This window comes from Carica papaya, chromosome 2 (assembly GCF_054855325.1).
Source record: "Carica papaya isolate Zhongbai chromosome 2, ASM5485532v1, whole genome shotgun sequence".
In the NCBI taxonomy this organism is placed as follows: Eukaryota; Viridiplantae; Streptophyta; class Magnoliopsida; order Brassicales; family Caricaceae; genus Carica; species Carica papaya.
The window spans coordinates 33792504-33811758 of NC_142310.1; the positions used below are offsets into that span (position 1 = coordinate 33792504).

At 36.5% G+C, this 19255-nt stretch overlaps 1 protein-coding gene and 2 pseudogenes across 1 annotated transcript; 1 reads left to right on the forward strand and 2 right to left on the reverse strand.

Annotated features, from left to right (window-relative positions):
• Nucleotides 1-7068: 7068 nt before the first annotated feature.
• On the reverse strand, nt 7069-13945 carry LOC110814302 (UDP-glycosyltransferase 76E2 pseudogene; annotated as a pseudogene).
• A 1414-nt stretch (nt 13946-15359) lies between these two features.
• Nucleotides 15360-16230, forward strand: LOC110812213 (17.6 kDa class I heat shock protein 2-like). The gene has a single exon (XM_022038927.2). The coding sequence runs from the start codon at nt 15529-15531 to the stop codon at nt 15988-15990; it is 462 nt and encodes a 153-aa protein (XP_021894619.1). The 5' UTR covers nt 15360-15528; the 3' UTR covers nt 15991-16230.
• Nucleotides 16231-17238: 1008 nt separating this feature from the next.
• Nucleotides 17239-18811, reverse strand: LOC110812083 (UDP-glycosyltransferase 76E2 pseudogene; annotated as a pseudogene).
• Nucleotides 18812-19255: the final 444 nt, after the last annotated feature.

Genomic DNA, 19255 nt, shown 5'->3' on the forward strand with positions numbered 1-19255 from the left:
TATATATGTATGCATATGTATATGGTGTGTTAATACTATGCCAATATTTGTAACAAATTAAACTTATGCGTAAAATTCATTTAAAAGGTATTGCTTAATTTTAATTATGAGATTGAAAGATTTTTCTTATAAAATAATTAAATTTGAATTCTAAGTAAAACATCTAATAATTGAATTTTGAAAATATTTAATATTTATCACTGTGAATATTTTATGCATGTATTGATTATGAAGAATGATTTATATATATAAGAAAGAGTTTTTGTTTGCTAAAAATTTTATTATTTTATCTATATATAAGTTTATTAACATATAAGTGATGTATTATCAAATTATCATAATTAAATACTTTATTATCGATTTTACGGTAAATATAAAAATAATATCGAACCGCGTGTTTGTTTCTTTATCATTTAATTTTATTAAAATTGTGTACAGTCTATGAATTTATTTATCCAACATATACACACACACGTGCGTTGATGAGTATAGATGAAACACTGTTATTATGTAATACCTAGACCTAGAATTAATTTTAAAATTAAAAAAATGTATAAAATTTAATTTAATGTGAATTATGAAAAAAAAAATATGCTGAATACGAAATTAAAAATAATTTTAGAAAAAAATAGTGAAAATTTAAATTCGAATTGTATTTTTGAAAGAAAAATTAAAAACTGAGGGGTCAGAACGCAATTAAAAATAATTGCGTCACGTAATACTACCAGTCAGCAACCTCGACGAACCGGAGCACGTCGCATAGCAACGCATGCTAACTCAGTGTCACGAGGGAGGCCACCTCCGATGGTCAAAAAAGATAAAAATTCTCCTATCCGCTCGGAATTTAATTATAAGCACCTCCATGGCCAAATCGAAACATAATGAACGACGGATGAGCCGAAAACTGTTGGTAGAATCCGGTGGCGCCGCTGTGGGCAAAACTCGCAATCGTCTCCGATGAACCCCTTCTCGTTTTCTGTTTCGTGTGATTTTTCTACCGTTGTATTCACTGTTCTATTTTCTATAGGTTGACGAATAAAAAATCCAGCCGCGAAGGTAAACCAACGGAGCCACCGCACTGGAAAATTTCACCACTAATCGGTTTTTGTTTTTTGACTTTTTTTCGGCCAACCGAGGTCCCCTAACGTATTTTCTCATAAGGATGGATATAAAACTGGCCGAAACCAACCAAAATGGCCCAGAAATGATTAGATCGAGGCAAAACCGTCGCTGCAGGCAGTGGTGCCGTCATGGGCAGCAATGTCGCCGTGCCCGAATTTCAAATTGGCCGATAAAAGTTTTTAACACTAATTCTGGGTCTTTTGGGGTATTTTTAAGTACGTGAAGCGTGTCTTAATCTTCGCAAAAAAAATCAGGAAACCTAAGAACTACTAGTAGGTGCAGTAGAAAGTTCGGTGTTTCAGGCACCAATTCGAGTAAAAATCTCTCACCTTATTATCTGTTATGGAATTGAAGCTTAATAATCGATAATGTGGTATTTTGTATAATTTAAAAAACTTTGAGAATAATTACAGGTTATTAATGGAGTTGAAACCGGTTAGTCATTTATTTGTTGTCCGGTGTAACTGATTCTTGAATTTACAACTTTAAATACATGATGATATTCTGAAATGGTTAAACGATTTAATTGTGCTTCTTTAATATATATTGTTTGTCTTACGTGATTTACGGTTGATTTGTGAAATTGAAAATTAATATGCAAATGAAAAATTGTTTGGTCATGTGAATTAATGAATTGCAGTCTTACTGAATATCTTGAAAGATGATGGACAGATCAGATACATAGGAAACCCTTGTAATGACTAGAAACAAAAATATATATATATATAAAAATAATAATAAATAAATAAATAATATATATATAGGTAGGAAACGACACCGTTTTAAAGAGGGAAAAAATGACGTCATTTTGAAAGGGAAAAAACGACGTCGTTTTGGGATGGAGGAAAACAACATCGTTTTGAGTAAGCTGGTAGGGTATAAAGAGAGGTCGGGAAAGGGAGAAGAGGGAAGAAAAAAAAAAGAGAAAATGAGAGAAAGAAGATAGCGGGAAGGAGGAAAAGAAGAAGGGAAGGAAAGTTCCAGAAGGAGAGAGAAGAGAGTCGAAGCAGAGGGGAGCGAGAAGGGAGAGGGAAGAAGGTCGTGGACGGACGACGATACCGGCAGAAGGAAGGAAGATGGAAACGGGAGGTACGGTGAAAATTTCAGTTGCTTTGGTGTGGTGTGAGTTGTGAACTTTTTGTAGGTTGCGGAGTCTGTAGTTGGTGTGACGGAGCTGAGAGGTGGAGGTAGGCGGTAGAGTGTGGGATTATTTCGCACGTTCGCGGAGGAGGCCGGGGGAAGCGAGAGTATGGCGATGTTTTGGGCGTACGGGGAACCGTGGGGGAAAATGGAGGTTGTGCGAGTAGCACAGAGGGAGGACCAATGGGAGGAAGAGTGAGTGAGAAATCTAGTGAGTGCGGGGGGGGAGGGACCTGAGATGACAGAAAGAGGTGTGTGCGTGGGTGGAGACGCGGAGGGAGTCGCGAGCAGAAGGCGACGTATTCAGTGAGCGTACAATGGGAGGGGTGAGTGTACGGATTGAGACGGAGCGAGTCGAGAGGTTTCTAACCGCCCTAGGGAGGCAAAAGTATAAAGGAAGCGGGAGGAGGCAGAAGGATAGGGGAAGTGGAGCGTGAGGGCGGTGGGTGAGAGAAGAGTACTGGATTGTACGGTGGAGAGGACTAGGATATAGTAACCAGGGAGTGATGAGGTTCGGATGAGGGAGGAGGTGTAACATAACAGTAGGGGGAGGTAAGTTAGAGGGGGGCGGAGAGTGTAGTTGCTTGGGATTGGAATGGCGCAAGGGTAAATGGTAGCGTGTGGTTTAGGATGAGAGATTAGGGGCACGTTGGTGAGGTGTAGTGTGAGTCGTCGGTGTTGGTGACGTGAGATAATGGCACTTGTGTGTGTGCGTGGCCTAATAAGGTCGAGAGGTGGAGAAGAGAGTATGAGTCACCGATGTTGGTGACATGAGATAATGGTGCCTGTGTGTGTGCGTGGCCTAATAAGGTCGAGAGGTGGAGGAAAGAGTATGAGCTGCCGGTGTTGGTGACGTGAGGTGATGATACCTGTGTGTGTGCGTAGCCTAATAAGGTCGAGAGGTGGAGGAGAGAGTATGAGTCGCCGGTGTTTGTGACGTGAGGTGATGATACTTGTGTGTGTGCGTGGCCTAATGAGGTCGAGAGGTGGAGGAGTGAGTATGAGTCGCCGATGTTGGTGACGTGAGATGATGGTACTTGTGTGTGTGCATGGTCTACTTAGGTCGAGAGGTGGAGGAGTGAATATGGGTCGCCAATATTGGTGACGTGAAATGAAGGTACTTGTGTGTGTGCGGGGCCTCATGAGGTCGAGCGGTGGAGGAGAGAGTATGAGTCGCCGAGGTTGGTGATGTGAGCTAATGATACTTGTGTGTGTGGGTGGCCTAGTAAAGTTGTGAAGTAGCGTGGTGAGTGGGGGTAGCCGATGTTGATGATGTGAGGTGTTGGATTGTTGTTGTGTGTGTGCTATTGATTGCCCGAATTGTTACTTTATGTAGGATCTTGATGGCTAGTTGTAGGGGAGTGTTATAATTTATTTTGGGTTGGGTAGGATAACTGCATATAGACATTTCTGAATTTCTTGTCACTGCATACTACACCTACAACTTGATTTTTATCGTATTGAGTTATGTGAACTCACTTCTCATCATTTACAGATGGAGTAGGAACGGAGCCGGGATCCGAGCTGCTGGTAACGGAGCCCAGTCTGTAGTGCCATAGGGCACAAGTTTTATTTGTGGCATAAAGTAGTTTGTAAAAGGTGTCTTAGTATGGGTATTGAATTTCTGGAAATGTATGATATTGTGTTGCCATGTGATGTAGAGGTAGAATTGTATGTACAATTAGTTTGGAATAATGAGCTGTTGACAAGTTTCTCTTATGGATAATTGGAATGACATAGGATTTGCGTGTCGAGTCGTAGGAGTGCTTTATCTTATGCCATTAGGAGGAAAAAAAAAACGGGGTGTTACAACCCTACCATGAACGTTGCCTCATACCATACGGGATATCGAAAAATAGTATTTTTAGCGTTCATATCGAACGCCATATGGAGATGACCCGATTCACCTTAATACCCAACGAGGTATTGAGGGATGATATTTTTGACACTCGTACCAAATGGAGAATTAGGACGACCCGATTCACACTCATACTAGATGAGATATTAATGGATGATATTTTTTGCGTTCATACCGGACGGAGTGTGGAAACGGTTAGTTAGTTAACAATGTTGGATATTGGTTCACAAGTAGTGGAAAATCCATATGAGCCTCCAAGAATAGCAGTAGGCAAATAAAAAATGAAATTTATTATTCTTACTCACTTGAATATCATATTAAAATGTTATTTGGGTTATTGTCTCTATAAGTCGATTTTAAAAATTTTGTAACAATAAATATATGTAATAAATGGTTTTTTTTATAATAAATAAATTTATCTAAACCAAGAGTTACATTGGTTATTTTTACGATTTTTACCAACTTTCAGTTTCTGTATCGGTGAGTATGGTGATATTATTACTAAGTTAGTGTAGTTTATAATTTCATTAATTATTTCATATCAATATGATAAAAATTCAGATCCTGACCAATAAGAAGGTTGTGAATAGTTCACCACCCAAACTCCATTAAAAAATTAGTGAAGGTCGTCCTATAATGTTCAACATACTATATTTTATTTATTTTTATTTTTTTTAGAATATTCATTCTTATAATTATATTGGGTATTCTAAATTATTGTGTAAGAAATGTAAATCATAAAACTCTATTATTTTGCTTTTACACTTAATTTATGACATTATTATATTTTAAGTTCCGAACATTTACATAATAAAAAAACCAAAATAACTTTTGGTATTTTTAAAAAATTATAATTAATTATAAAAATATCTTTTAACTTTTGTTTATGTCATTTGAGCATAATCAATAACTTGTAAATTTTATTTTTATCAATGTGCAAATAAATTAATATAATGTATAAGTTATTGTAATATATACAAATATTTAAATAATACTAAAATTAATTTTTAAATATCACACGTAGAAATATAATTCCACTTAAAATCATGAATTTTTTTTTATAAAAATAAATATAATAATTATTTAGTAAAAGATAATATATATATATATTTTAAAAACATCAATACTAATTACATGCCATCATAAATTTATTAAAAAAATATGATTTAAAAAAAAATGTTTTTCAGCAGAAATTATGACATACTTATAATCCGTAAGCAAACGATGGACGTAACCTCAACGTCTTTCGAATTCTCCCCATTCGAACCGACTGTGACTAATAAACAGCTTTTAGTTATAATTAGTACTGTTAATTATGACTAATCATTTGATTAAGAATATAAAGCGTACACGCTAATGCATTTCCTTACGTTACAGTAAGCAATCGTACGTACACCACGTTGGCAAAACTTAATACTATAATTAAAAACAATTATTAAAAACAAAATAAAAAATTAAGTATTAATAAACTAAATTATATGTAATAATTATTATTATTAAATTAATTAATTAAGTGTGCGTTCGCATTACGTACATGGTTTGTAGCCACTCGCTTGTCCTGTCACATTCATAAAAGACTAAAGAGCTGAATTTAAAGGTGTACGACAAAATTAGTCTGTTTATGCTTTTTGGAATTTGCAGGATGTTTACGTCACTAATTATTTTTTTGTTTTTATATATATAAAAGTAATTCACGCAACTCTGGGAATATGTACCTGCTGATTTATCAAAATAATATATACAAACCAAAAAATATGTGTTTTATTTAATAATTTTAAAATTTACTAAAAATATAAAATTTATTAATTTATGAATATATTAGAATTATATAATTTTTAATTTATTTGAATTTAGATTATGTTAAAAAAAATATTTTATAATAATTAAATTTTATTATTTATAGTATATAAAATAAATTAAAAATGAAAAAGTTTTATTTATCTTACATTAATTAAAAGTGACGAAGATCTTCTTATTCGTTATCAAAAGTTATTACTTTCCCTTGTGAAACATATTTTTAAGTATAAAATTTTAATAAGATATTACGTTATTAAGTTTAAAAAAACAATAAATATTTTTGTAAAATTTGATATCAACGACTAGCTCTAGATTATCTTTCAATTGATGGATTTTACGTACAATGATTTATTTCATGGGGATATAACTCAATTGATAGAGTTTCGTTTTTGTAATTAGGTCGTTACGATTAAGAATTTAGTATTTAATTATTCAAACGTTAAATGATAATATTTTGTACCACATATTTAACTTAAATTATAATTAAATGTCAATTTTGTTTTTAAAATAATAAGAAGATAATGCGCAAAGAATACTTGTAGCAAAAATACTTGACAAAAATTTGTTACCTTGAAAAGCATAATATATATATATATATAGATATAGATATATTTATAATACATTTGTTGAATGGCTCCATAAAAATTAACAATAATGAATTCCCACCATGTAACTTTATAATAAAGTATTTTTATTCTTGAAAATTAATCACCGACTTTTGGCCCATATGTCTCTCATTTCAAGGCAGCCTAATCTCCACACCCTGGGAAGGGTTTTGGTTTTAAGTTGTTCAACTTTTATTTCTTAAAATAATTGTTAAATAAATAAATCAAAGAGTCATCCGCCCAATGGAGAGGACAAAGGTCACCACCACATTTATTATTTATTTATTATATGCTACTAAAATATTAATACACTCAAAATTTCATCCAATTTAAAATAATTATACATATAATTAATTAAATCCAGAGTAAATTATCATTTATTATAATTAAAAATATGAACACACACACACACATATATATATATATAATATTAAAAAAACAATTCACAAAAGGACGTGGTCTTAAAGTGATAGAAGACATTACAATTATTATTAAACTAATAATTTTGTTCTTTAAGAAAAGAAAATTCTACTTGTGGAATTTAAAGGTAAATAAATTGTACCCCATCTGGATTCCCAAATTTCTTAAGTCGCAAACAGAAAATCAATTTAATCATCACACCACGTGCTCCTTTGAATTTGTCAGAATTTTTCTTTTTAGAAATTCAAATGTGTCAGAGTCGACGACAACCCATTTATGAGATGGGCTTGGAATCTTGAATTCTGAAAAAAGAAAATAGTATTCTTGTATATTATCAGAAAATGACTTACTGCAGACTGCTGCAGGAAATATATTTGATCTCCATTGCAGGGTCTTTAGTCTTTAATCTTTCTTTCTGGTTTTTGGGACTCGGGTTTTTGGTATCACGAAGCGCACGGAAGTATTGCATTGAGGTTTTAAATGTTCACCATTCAAGCATTTGAAAACCCTAGTTTGTCACAGCCAAATTTTTTTTTTCTGTGACCCGGAGAAACCTTAAGAGGACGTAATAAACTCTACCAATTCATTCAAGGAATTGCGTGAGGGGCCATTACTGTTGATGCTAGCTTCAACCTTATGTTTTAAATCCCTTGCTCTCTTCCTCATCTCCTTTCCTTCTTCTTCAACCATTAGTTTCTGAACAGTTTTCTCTATTTCACCTCGCTCCAACTCGTTCTCATACTGCCAACCTACTTTCCATACTTGGCTAATATATCTTGCAGTCACATTCTGATCCCCATAGCATGGTCTGCATATCATTGGAACGCCTTCGCATATACTTTCCAGTGTTGAATTCCACCCGCAATGGGTCCAAAACCCTCCTACTGCATCATGTGTCAACACTTGTTTCTGGGGTGCCCATCTCACAATGCAGCCTCTTTCTCCAACTGAATTTTTGAAATCCTTTGTGAATGACTCTATCCATTCTACGGCGATTTTGTGGCTAGATCGTATCACCCACAAGAAAGGCTGCTTGCTATTGCCCAGTCCCCAGGCCATCTCTTCTATCTCCTTGGCATCCATGGATGCTATGCTCCCCAAGCTTATGTATATGAGCTTGCTTGTCGAGCCATGCTATGCAACTGGTGTCCTCTTCTAGTATGCTGCTGGTGGAGTTTGGAGCAAGCTTATGCATAGGGCCAATTGGGAAGACTGGAAACTGTTTTTGGTGCTAAATAATCGCTAGTGAAGATCGTTCAAGACAATCCACAGTGTTAAATATTGTTGATTGAAAGAGAATAAGTTTCAAAGGAGGTTCTCTGAATGAACAAACTTAGAGAGAGAAAGTTGAGGAGAGAGAGGACAACAAAACAGAGCAAGCTTATGCAACAGCCTTTGTTTTGCTGTTCTGAAGAGGTGTGCTTTTTCCGGAGAGAATGAGTTATTTTCTCCATTATTTCATCATATATATATAGCAATACAAACTTAAACGGATTACATCAACCAATCGATCAAATCAGATCATCCGAAAATCATGCATACACATCGCATGAGATTTTACGTATCCTTCCGTGAAACATCCTCATGGTGGATTTTCATTTTTTGAATTTAACCTTAACAGAAAAAATCATTAATTTTAACACTCCCCCTTAATGACTTTTTTCACCAATCCCCACTTTTTCTCGCAAATCCTCAAATTTACCTTTAGACAGGGCCTTGGTTAGAATGTCCGCAAGCTGATCATCAGTGAAGCAATGTATCAGCTTTATTTCTTGATTCATTTCAGCCTCACGTATAGCATGATGCTTAACGTTGATGTGTTTAGTTCTCTCGTGCATTACTGGATTTTTCGCAATGGCAATTGCAGACTTGTTGTCTACATACAACACTGTAGGTGTTTGTTTGTCCAGCTTAAGATCGTTGAACACCTTCCTCAACTAATTTGCTTGGTTAGTTGCTGTAGCTGCGGCTACATACTCAACTTCAGTTGTGGACTGAGCCACAGTATCCTGTTTCTTAGATACCCATGAAAAAACACCGGAGCCTAGTTTGAACAAGTACCCAGTTGTGCTACGTGCATCTTCTACGCTTCCTGCCCAATCACTATCACTGTAGCCGACTAATCCACCCTTAGCTCTTGCTTTGAATTAAACACCGAAATTCCAGGTTCCTTTCAAGTACCTCAGTACATGTTTGACAACTTGTAAGTGTGATTCCCTCGGTGAAGCCATGTACATTGAAAGTAAACTCACTGCAAACAAAATGTCTGGTCTGGTAGCTGTGAGATACAGAAGGCTCCCAATCAGACTTCTGTAGTTCCCTTTTTCAACTTTGCTACCTTTCTCGTCCTTTGACAATTTCAGGTTGGACACCAGTGGTGTAGATACTGATTTACAGTGATTCATGTTGAATTTATTTAAAATTTCTTTAGCATACTTGCCTTGTGAAAGAAAAATACTCAAGCTGCTTTGTTGAATCTCCATTCTCAGGAAGTAGGTAGCTTCCCCAAGATCAGACATCTCAAATTCCTTTTCCAATTTAAGCTTGAACTCTATCATTTTCCTTTTGTTGCTGCCTGTCACCAGTATATCATCAACATATACTGCAGTGATAAGTTGGTTTTCATCTCTATTCATATACAGTGTGTTTTCTGTCATGCTTCTCTCAAACCCACAGTGAAGTAAGTATGTATTTAACTTATCATACCAGACTCGTGGAGCTTGTTTGAGGCCGTATAGGGCCTTGTGAAGAAGATAGACGTGACTCTCCTTTCCAAGTTGAATAAACCCCGGTGGCTGCTCAACATAAATTTCTTCATTTAGTTTACCATTCAAGATAGCCGATTTCACATCCAAGTGCATCACACTCCAACCAAACTGAGCTGCCATGGTCAGAATGAGTCTAATTGTTTCATATCTGGCCACAAGAGCAAAGGTTTCTTTGTAGTCGATTCCTGGAAGCTGGGAGTATCTCTTGGCCACAAGCCGTGCCTTCTGCTTGTTTGTTGTCCCGTCCGGATTGAGTTTCACTTTGAACACCCACTTTACTCCAATTGGTTTTTTGTTTGTACTTAATTTTACCAGAGACCAAGTATTGTTTTTGTCAATTCATCCTTATTTCCTCTTCCATGGCAAGTCTCCACTCTTGCTGCTGAAGTGCTTCCTCAACAGATGAAGCTTCTTTTGAGGCAAAGCTACACCTCTCATAGATGTCAGTTGGACTTTCATTTTTATTCTCTCTTTTGCTTCACCTTCTTCATCACTCTGAGTTGGGTTTGATATTGTCATTGATTTCTTTCATTCTTCAACTGTGACACAGTCTCTTTTGACTTTCAGCTTCTCCCAATTCCAGTAGCTATTTTCATCCACCGTTACATTTCTTTGAATCATAAGCTTGTTGGTTTTTAGGTTTAGAACTTTATATGCTTTTGCTTCAGTACTGTATCCCAAAAATACTCACAACTCAGCCTTCATTTCTAGCTTGGATCTCCTGTCATCCGAGACATGGTAGTAGCACACGGATCCAAACCCATTTAGATACTTAGTTGATGGTTTAATGCCACTCCAAGCCTCCGCCGGTGTCATCTATTTTACAGCCTTTGTAGGCAGCATGTTGAGCAGGAACACAACATTGTTCACTGCCTCAACCCACAAGGCTTTAGGCAGATGCTTGTCAGCAAGCATGCTTTTTGCCATTTCCACAATGGTTCTGTTCTTCCTCTTCGAGACACCATTTTATTGAGGAGAGTATGGTGCCGTGAGCTACCTTTTGATCCCATTCTCAGAACAGAAATCATTGAATTAGCTGGAATTGAATTCAAGCCCATTATCTGTCCTTAGGCACTTCAGTAAACTGCCACTTTCCTTTTCTACAATAGCCTTGAACTTCTTGAATTCACCAAAAATTTGAGCTTTATTCTGCAGGAATCAAACCCAAATTATCCTGAAAAAATCATTTATGAACAAGCCAAAATACCTGCAACTACTCATGGAGTTTTCTGTCATTGGACCACAAATCTCCGAATGAATTAGTGTTAGCTTATCTTTTGCTCTCCAATATGCTTGCAAAGGAAAAGAATTCCTTGCCAATTTCCCCATCTGACATGCACCACATATTGTCTCAGTAACTGCAATATTTGGGAAGTCCTTGGTTAGACCTCCCTTCTGCAGTTGTTGTAGCCCAGCAGCATGAAAATGCCCAAGGCACCTGTACTAAATCTCACCTTCAGTTACAGAGGCAACACTGGCCTTCTCAACTACTTCTCTGAGTTTCAAGGAGTAGACTTGATTCTTCTTTTGGATGGAAGCAATCAAGCGATCATCAGGATCATATATCCTGCAGCAGTTATCCTTGAATCCAACCGAGTAGCCTCGATCAGTAATCTGATTCACACTGAGAAGATTCTGTGAGAGGGTAGGAACAAAATTTACATCAGTGATAAGTTTCCTACATTCCTTGGTTTTAATGGCTATGTTGTCTTTGCCCTTGATGGTTTCCAGCTTACCATTTCCAAGTCGGACCTGCCCTGTGATTGTTCTATCAAGTGATACGAATAAGCCATCATCCTTGCACATGTAGGAGGTGCATCCACTGTCTACCACCCAGAGAGTATCATCCTCAACTGACAGCCTACTTAGTGCAACGAGAATTGTGTCACTTGGCTCACAGGACACATTGGTGATATTGGCTTGCAGTTGTTCCTGCTTTGATCGTGATCCTTCCTGCTTTTGTCTCTGTCTACAGAAATTTTCCTTGTGACTAAGCCTTTTGCAAAAATTGCATCGAATGGTTTTCTTTCCCTTGTACCAACACTCATTTTCTGAATGATTTGTCAAAGAACAGATACTACACTGAGAATATTTTCTTTGTTTACTGGAATTCTGGTTTCCAGTTTGATTCCATCCACTTCTTCTTCCTTGATTTTGTATTGAAGAGCTGCCTTTGATCTGAGTTGAAATTAAGGCTCTCTCAGTATGTTGTCGAAAATGCATATTTACCAGTTGCTCACTAGATTGAAGCTTGTTTATCAGCTCAACCGAGGAGATATTCTCAATGTCCGCAAGCTCCTCCAAGGCTGAAATTTTAGACTCGAATTTGGGGGGCAAGCTGATAAGAATTTGCTCTACTACCCTTGATTCCGGAAAATCCTCCCATAGCAGTCTCATTTTGTTTACCACGTCCAAGAGTTTGGATGCATAGTCCATCACTGATTCATTTTTCTGCATTCTGAGTAATGCAAACTCACTCTTCAGTCTCAGAATTTTTACCTTCCTGCTTCTGACTCCCCCATCGAACTCTTCCTTAAGTTTTTTCCAAGCAGCCTTTGGTGATTCGAAGTTCATAATCCTTGAAAATACCCTATCTGAAACGGCCGAGAAAAGGCAAGCAATTGCCTTTGGTTTCTTGGCTTTATCTTCCTCGTGCCTTGTAATTTGGTTTATAGTGGCAGTGTCCCCTGGTGGAAGAGGATCACTGTCATCCAGTATAACATCCCACAGACTTAAGGCTTTCAGATGAGCTCTCGTTTTGATTGCCCATTCATGGTAGTTTTCTTCATTAAAGTGTGGAGGGGGTGTTGTTGCAGTGGATGTCATTGGATTTTTGAGAGTATATTGATTTACAGGTCCCTTAAGATAACTGCTCTGATACCACTTGTTGATTGAAAGAGAATAAGCTTCAAAGGAGGCTTTGTGAATGAACAAACTTAGAGAGAGAAAGTTGAGGAGAGAAAGGGCAGCAAAACAGAGAAAGCTTATGCAACTGCCTCTGTTTTGCTGTTCTGAAGATGCGTGCTTTTTCTGGAGAGAATGAGTTATCTTCTCCTTTATTTCATCATATATATATAGCAATACAAATTTAAACGGATTACATCAACCAATCGATCAAATCAGATCGTCCGAAAATCATGCATACACATCACATGAGATTTTACGTATCCTTCCGTGAAACATCCTCACGGTGGATTTCTATTTTTTGAATTTAACCTTAATAGAAAAAATCATTAATTTTAACAAATATTATTGCTGAGCTTCTTTCTGTATTGAACAAGTTGGCCATCAGTTGCAAGGTCTGTTTTTCTGACCCAAATTTTGTAATGGGTAGATCTTTGAACCTCAGGGGATAGTTTTCAGGCACTGGATCCTACAAAATAGAGTCTGTAGTCCAGAGTTAGATTTCCATTACCTATTGTAATTGATCATACAAATAAGGCTCTAACAGCTGGCCAACAATCAACCTGTTTCACATGTTATTAGATACAATAGAAATGGCCAATCTCTAAGTGTATATGTTCTGTTATCAAGAAAGGCACAAAATGTTATAATACCTGGTAAATGAAAGCAACCTTGTAAATGCAGCTTGGAAATAACAGCACGAACAAGAAAAGTGGTGGCACTACAAGTTCGAAACATGATGCTTGGAAGCTTGAAATGATTAGCGATTTTTGGAGAGAAATGTATGACTTCGTGATAAATGATGTAGGCAAATGGAGGATGAGAAGGGTCCTGGTGATTTATGATCTGGGCCAAGAAATTTTCGAAGGGTTCTTGACATTTGGCATTAAGAAGCAGAATAAGATCTATCATATTTCCTGGAGAAGTCTGTTGCTCAAGAAATGTATATGGTATGGAGATGAAATCGAATGCAGGGTGGGCTGATGGGTTAGGAGGGTTGAATTGAGTGTGAGCAACGGTGATGGAGAAGCCTTTTGAGTGAAGAATTGAACCTAGCTGAAGCATTGGGTTTATGTGACCCTGAAATGGGCATGACACAAGCAGCAATTTGCAAACTTTCATTTCTTGTTTCTCCATTTCTCTTTGGTTCTCCCTCTATGTGATTTCAATTTAAGTTGCTGCTTCTGCAATACATCATATATATATATGTATGTATATATGTAGTGGAGGTTAGAAATAGAATCCATGAGAAAATCTGATATGGTTTAAGAGAAAATCTGATACGGTTTAAGAGAAAATATGATGTGATTGAAGAAAAAAAAAATCTACAATTTTAGTGGATACATATTGAAATCTTATTAGATGATAATTTTCTTATACAGTTATATGTTTTGCAGCACATATCTTTTAAGGTGTAATAACATTAGATGGATGCAATCTAATACAGTTAACATTTACTCCATTGCCGTTTCTTCTTTGACCTCTATTATTGCTTTGTAGATCTTCTTTTTGGTCTCCTTTTTTTAGTAGAAGCTCATCAAAAATGGAAAAAGAATCAAACATCTTCGTCATTTTTCTTTTGGCACTATATCACTCATTTACAAGAGATCGTGTAAACGACGATACGTTGGGATCTGACATATCTATCGCAAAATGAATAATGCGTTGATTGGTTGGCAAATGCTGACTTCTCTTTACCGGTAGTCCTCTATTCTCATGTTCAAGTGCTGAATGATCTCCAATAGTTCTTCATTAACAATACTACAAGTATCTTTTGGCTCAAGATATGCATAATAATCTCTTAATTTTTTTTAAACTTTTGTCTCTCATTGTGCAAAAAAAAAATAAAATTCTTCAAACAATTATGAATAATTTTTGTCTTGATCTGGGTAGCTTTAAGATGATTACGAAGAAAATGAGATCATGAAATCATTTAAATATAAAATTAAGTTTTTTAATTTTTTATAATGTATGACGTATATATTTATTTATTTATTATATTTTAATATTTATACGGACAATAATTAAATAATATTTATTTAAAATAATAAAGATTATGAAACCCTAACTGTTACTCATCCTTGAAAAAACACATGCGCTTTTGCTGATCTGAATTTAGAATTAATAATTTGAAGTTCTATATATGTAAAAAATTTATTTTATGTGGTCAAGTGAACGTCTCAATTTTATATATTTTAGTAATTTTTGTGTGTTAAATATTACCGTGCTCGAATTTTATTATTTTTAATAAAATTTAAAATATATGATTCTAATTCTATATACATGTTAATATATTGTACTTACATTATCATTTATCGTAATGAAAAATATGGACATATTATCATATACATTATTTAAATTAATTTGGTATCTAAAAATTGTATATTCCATAATTTGTAGTCAATTAAAGGTTAATTTCTCTTTTTACATTTTAAGAATTTAAATTGATAATTACTATACATATTATCGTATTAATATCATTTTTATATTTTAAACTTTGATAAATAATATTTAAAATTATCTCTATATCATATATAATTATAATTAATATTTTATATATAGATTATATATTTTAAAATTTATTAGGGTCAAATCTCACTAGCCCAAAGGGGACTTGTCTTCGGAGAGCCCATTGCAAAACCCAAGTACGTAAATGGGCCTTGAAGCTCAAAAAAAGAAAGATCTGGAACATTCGACCTCCTCCTCGTTTAGTTTTTGACTTGCTTTTCGCGCGAAAATTACAGAAGCTGGAAGAAGAATCTGGACATGGAAATTCTCCTCTCACAACTCTCTTCTCCTTTCTATAAATGCACCGATCAACCCACCTCTTCGCCATCGAACCAGAAGATAGTAAGCTAAATCTTCAATACATTTATTTCAAGGTTTTCTCAAGCTCAAACCTAGCTCTTTAACGATGTCGCTGATTCCAAGCTTCTTCGGCAACCGAAGCAGCGTCTGCGATCCCTTCTCCCTCGACGTTTGGGACCCGTTTTGGAATTTCCCTTCCCGTTCGTCGTCTCTTTCTCGCGAGAGTTCCGCAATCGTTGACACGCGTGTGGACTGGAAGGAGACCCCGGAGGCGCACGTGTTCAAGGCGGATCTCCCGGGGATGAAGAAGGAGGAGGTGAAAGTGGAGGTGGAAGATAACAGGGTGCTGAAGATCAGCGGGGAGAGACACGTGGAGGAGGAGGAAAAGAAGGAGACATGGCACCGTGTGGAACGTAGCAGCGGGAAGTTCTCAAGGTGGTTCAGGTTGCCGGAGAACGTGAAGATGGAAGAGGTGAAGGCTTCAATGGAGAATGGGGTGCTCACTGTTACGGTGCCTAAAGCGGAGGTGAAGAAGCCTGACGTTAAGGCCATCGAGATTTCTGGCTGAAAGTTTCAAATCCAAGATTGTCGTCTTGGTCATCTCTTCTGCAACAGGTGTTTGTTGATGCTTTTGTCTGCTAGATGTTTGACAATATGCCACCTTTGTGTTATTGTTTTTAAGATGTTGGATAAAATACAAGATTGTTAGTGTCTCTCCTGTGGGTTTTTGGATTTTGTAATGATAATACAGAATTGATGTTCTAATAATAAGAAAGTAATACAAATAATAAAATTATTTTCTGCTTCATTATTATTATTATTATTTTTCTGCTTTGAGAGTTAATAATCATTTCTCGATTGTTCTCTCTAAGAGAAGTGATTGTTTGCCATTCATTTTGTCAAGGTAGAGTCGGAGTAAAGCCTGCGGAGGGTAGACCTGCTGTCGTGTCTACGGAGACCCGGTATTGACATGTTTGTTTTGGTTTGCTCTGCTATTCTATTTAACCAAAAGCATCAAGTACTCTTACAAGCTAGTTCTGCCTGATATATGTAGATGGCTGAGGAGAGAACAGAATCATACAAATTGAATTTGTAGATGACCCAGAAAAGCTTAAAACATGCTGATTGAATTATATAGATGATACTAAAGAATTCAACATCAGGATAATACCTTGGTGGCATCATCTGGGCCAACTCTTCTTGAAGGCTAAAAGCTCCTGATTAAAGACACTAGAGTTAGGTTAGTCATTGAGGATATGAAGTATGTTCAGGCTAACTGGTGGGACAAGGAAATTGTAATGAATATGAGCAGAAATAATGGATCAGATTGTTCAAATTTATTTTCTACCCCTTCAACACATGATAACTGCTTGTTCTGGAGTCAATCTCCTTGGACACCTTCAATTCAATCATATACCAATCCCTACTACCAAGGATTTGGCTTCTTGGTATTTTTATCTGCTCACAGTTTTCGGTGAATGAGGTTATGACATGGGTTTCAAATCCCAAAGTCTGAAAGAGTTATGGCCCTTAACTTAGAAAGGAAAACTAGCAGCACCGACGTTTATGAAAAAATGGCTGCTGCAGACTGCTTGAGGACGAAGATTTGGTCTGCATTACAGCGTCTAATATTTTCTGGCAGGTTTTTGGAATCAGGTTATTACAAGTCTAGCTAGTTGATTCACAATTAGAGCCTTCCTATGATTTTTTTGGAGTCAGGTTAAACATTCACTTTTCACGCATTTGAAAAACTTAGTTTGTGACAACCACTTTGTAAGAAGAACATTTTTTTGCATTCTTTGAGAATGAGACAACCCTAAGAGGACATAATAAACTCTACCAACTCATTCAAGGAATTGCTTGAAGGACCATCACTATTAATGCTAGCTTCAGCCATATGTTTTAAATCCCTTGACCTCTTTCTCATCTCCTTCCCTTCTTCTTCAACCATTAGTCTCAGAACAATTTTCTCTATTTCACCTCGCTCCAACTCATTTTCATACTGCCAACCTACTTTCCATACTTGGCTAACATACCTTGCAGTCACATTTTGATCCCCAAAACATGGTCTGCATATCATTGGAACCCCTTCACATATACTTTCAAGTGTGGAATTCCATCCGCAATGGGTCCAGAACCCTCCTACTACATCATGTGCCAGCACTTGTTTCTGGGGTGCCCATCTCACAATGCAGCCTCTTTCTCTAACTGAAAATTTGAAATTCTTTGTGAATGGCTCCATCCATTCGGAGGCAATTTTCTGGCTGGATCGTATTACCCACAAGAAAGGCTGCTTGCTATTGGCCAGTCCCCAAGCCATCTCTTCTACCTCCTTAGCATCCATGGATGCTATGCTTCCCAAGCTTATGTACATGACAGAATTTTGAGCTCGCTTGTCGAGCCATGCTATGCAACTGGTGTCCTCTTCTAATAAGCTACTGGTGGATTCTGGAGCAAGCTTATGCATAGGGTCAATTGGGAAGATTGTGTGCTGTTTTTGGTGCTGAATAATTGCTAATGACGATTGTTCAAGACAATCCATCGTGTTAAATACTGTTGCTGAGCTTCTTTCTGTATTGGACAAGTTAGGCATCAGTTGCGAGGTTTGTTCTTCTGATCCAGGTTTCATAAAGGGTAGATCTTTGAACCTCAGAGGATAGTGTTCAGGCACTAGATCATGCAATACAGAGTCTGTAGTTCAAAGTCAGATTTCCAGTATCAGTGGTTTGTCTATTGTAATTAAATACAGACGAGATTTCTAAAAGTTAGGGAACCAGCAACCCATTAACGTAATTTGCTGGAAAAGAGAGATGGCCATATCTCTAAGCGTACATGTTTTGCTATCGAGAGAGGCACGAACATGTTATAATACCTGGTAAAGGAAGGCGGCCTTGTAAATATATCTTGGGAATGACTGCACGAGCAAGGTAACTTGTGGCACTGCAAGTTCAAAACAAGATGCTTGGAGGCTTGAAATGACTGGCAACTATTGGAGTGAAATACATGGCCTCGTCATAGATGATGCAGGCGATTTGAGGATGAGAACAGTCCTGGTGATTTATCGTCTGGGCCAAGAGTTTTTTGAAGGGTTCTTGACATTTGGCATTAAGAAGCAGAACAAGATCTACCATATTTCCTGGAGAAATCTGTTGCTCAAGAAAGATATCTGGTTTGGAGATGAAGTTGAAGGCAGGGTGGACTGATGGGTTGGGAGAGTTGAATCGAGCATGAATTATGGTGATGGAGAATCCTTTTGAGTGAAGAACTGAACCTAGCTGAAGCATTGGGTTTATGTGACCCTGAAATGGACATGGCACAGGCAACAATTTGCAACCTTTCTTTTCTTCTTTCTCCATCTCTCTTTAGCCCTCTCTCTGTATATGATTTCAATTTAGGCTGCAGCAAGTTCAATGAGGTATTTTGTTTTAATGAAGTTTATACTATACATATATATGTGTGTGTGGAATTGTGGAGACAGAATCCACAAAAAGATCTGGTGTAATTTGAGCAAAAAAAAGAACATTCCACTAAGAAATCTGGTGTGATTTAAGAAAAAAATCTGTAGTTTTAGTGTATATATATTGCAGTTATAGGATTATAATTTTCTTAAAAAGTTATATGATTTGCAACACTTACTTTTTAAGGTCTGACATTATATGGATGCAATTTAGTACTAAAGTTACATTTTAGCATAGTTTGGTTAACTTTTATTCTACATCCCTTCTTTCATTCATCTCATCTCTTTGAAACTTGTACAATGAAACGCCTTTTTCTTTCTTTTTTTTCTTTTCCCTTGTTTAGTTCAAGGTCATCAAAAAGTGGAAAAGAGCTAA

Coding starts and splice junctions, on each gene's coding strand:
- LOC110812213 (XM_022038927.2), top strand. CDS start 15,529: ATGTCGCTGATTCCAAGCTTCTTCGGCAACCGAAGCAGCGTCTGCGAT.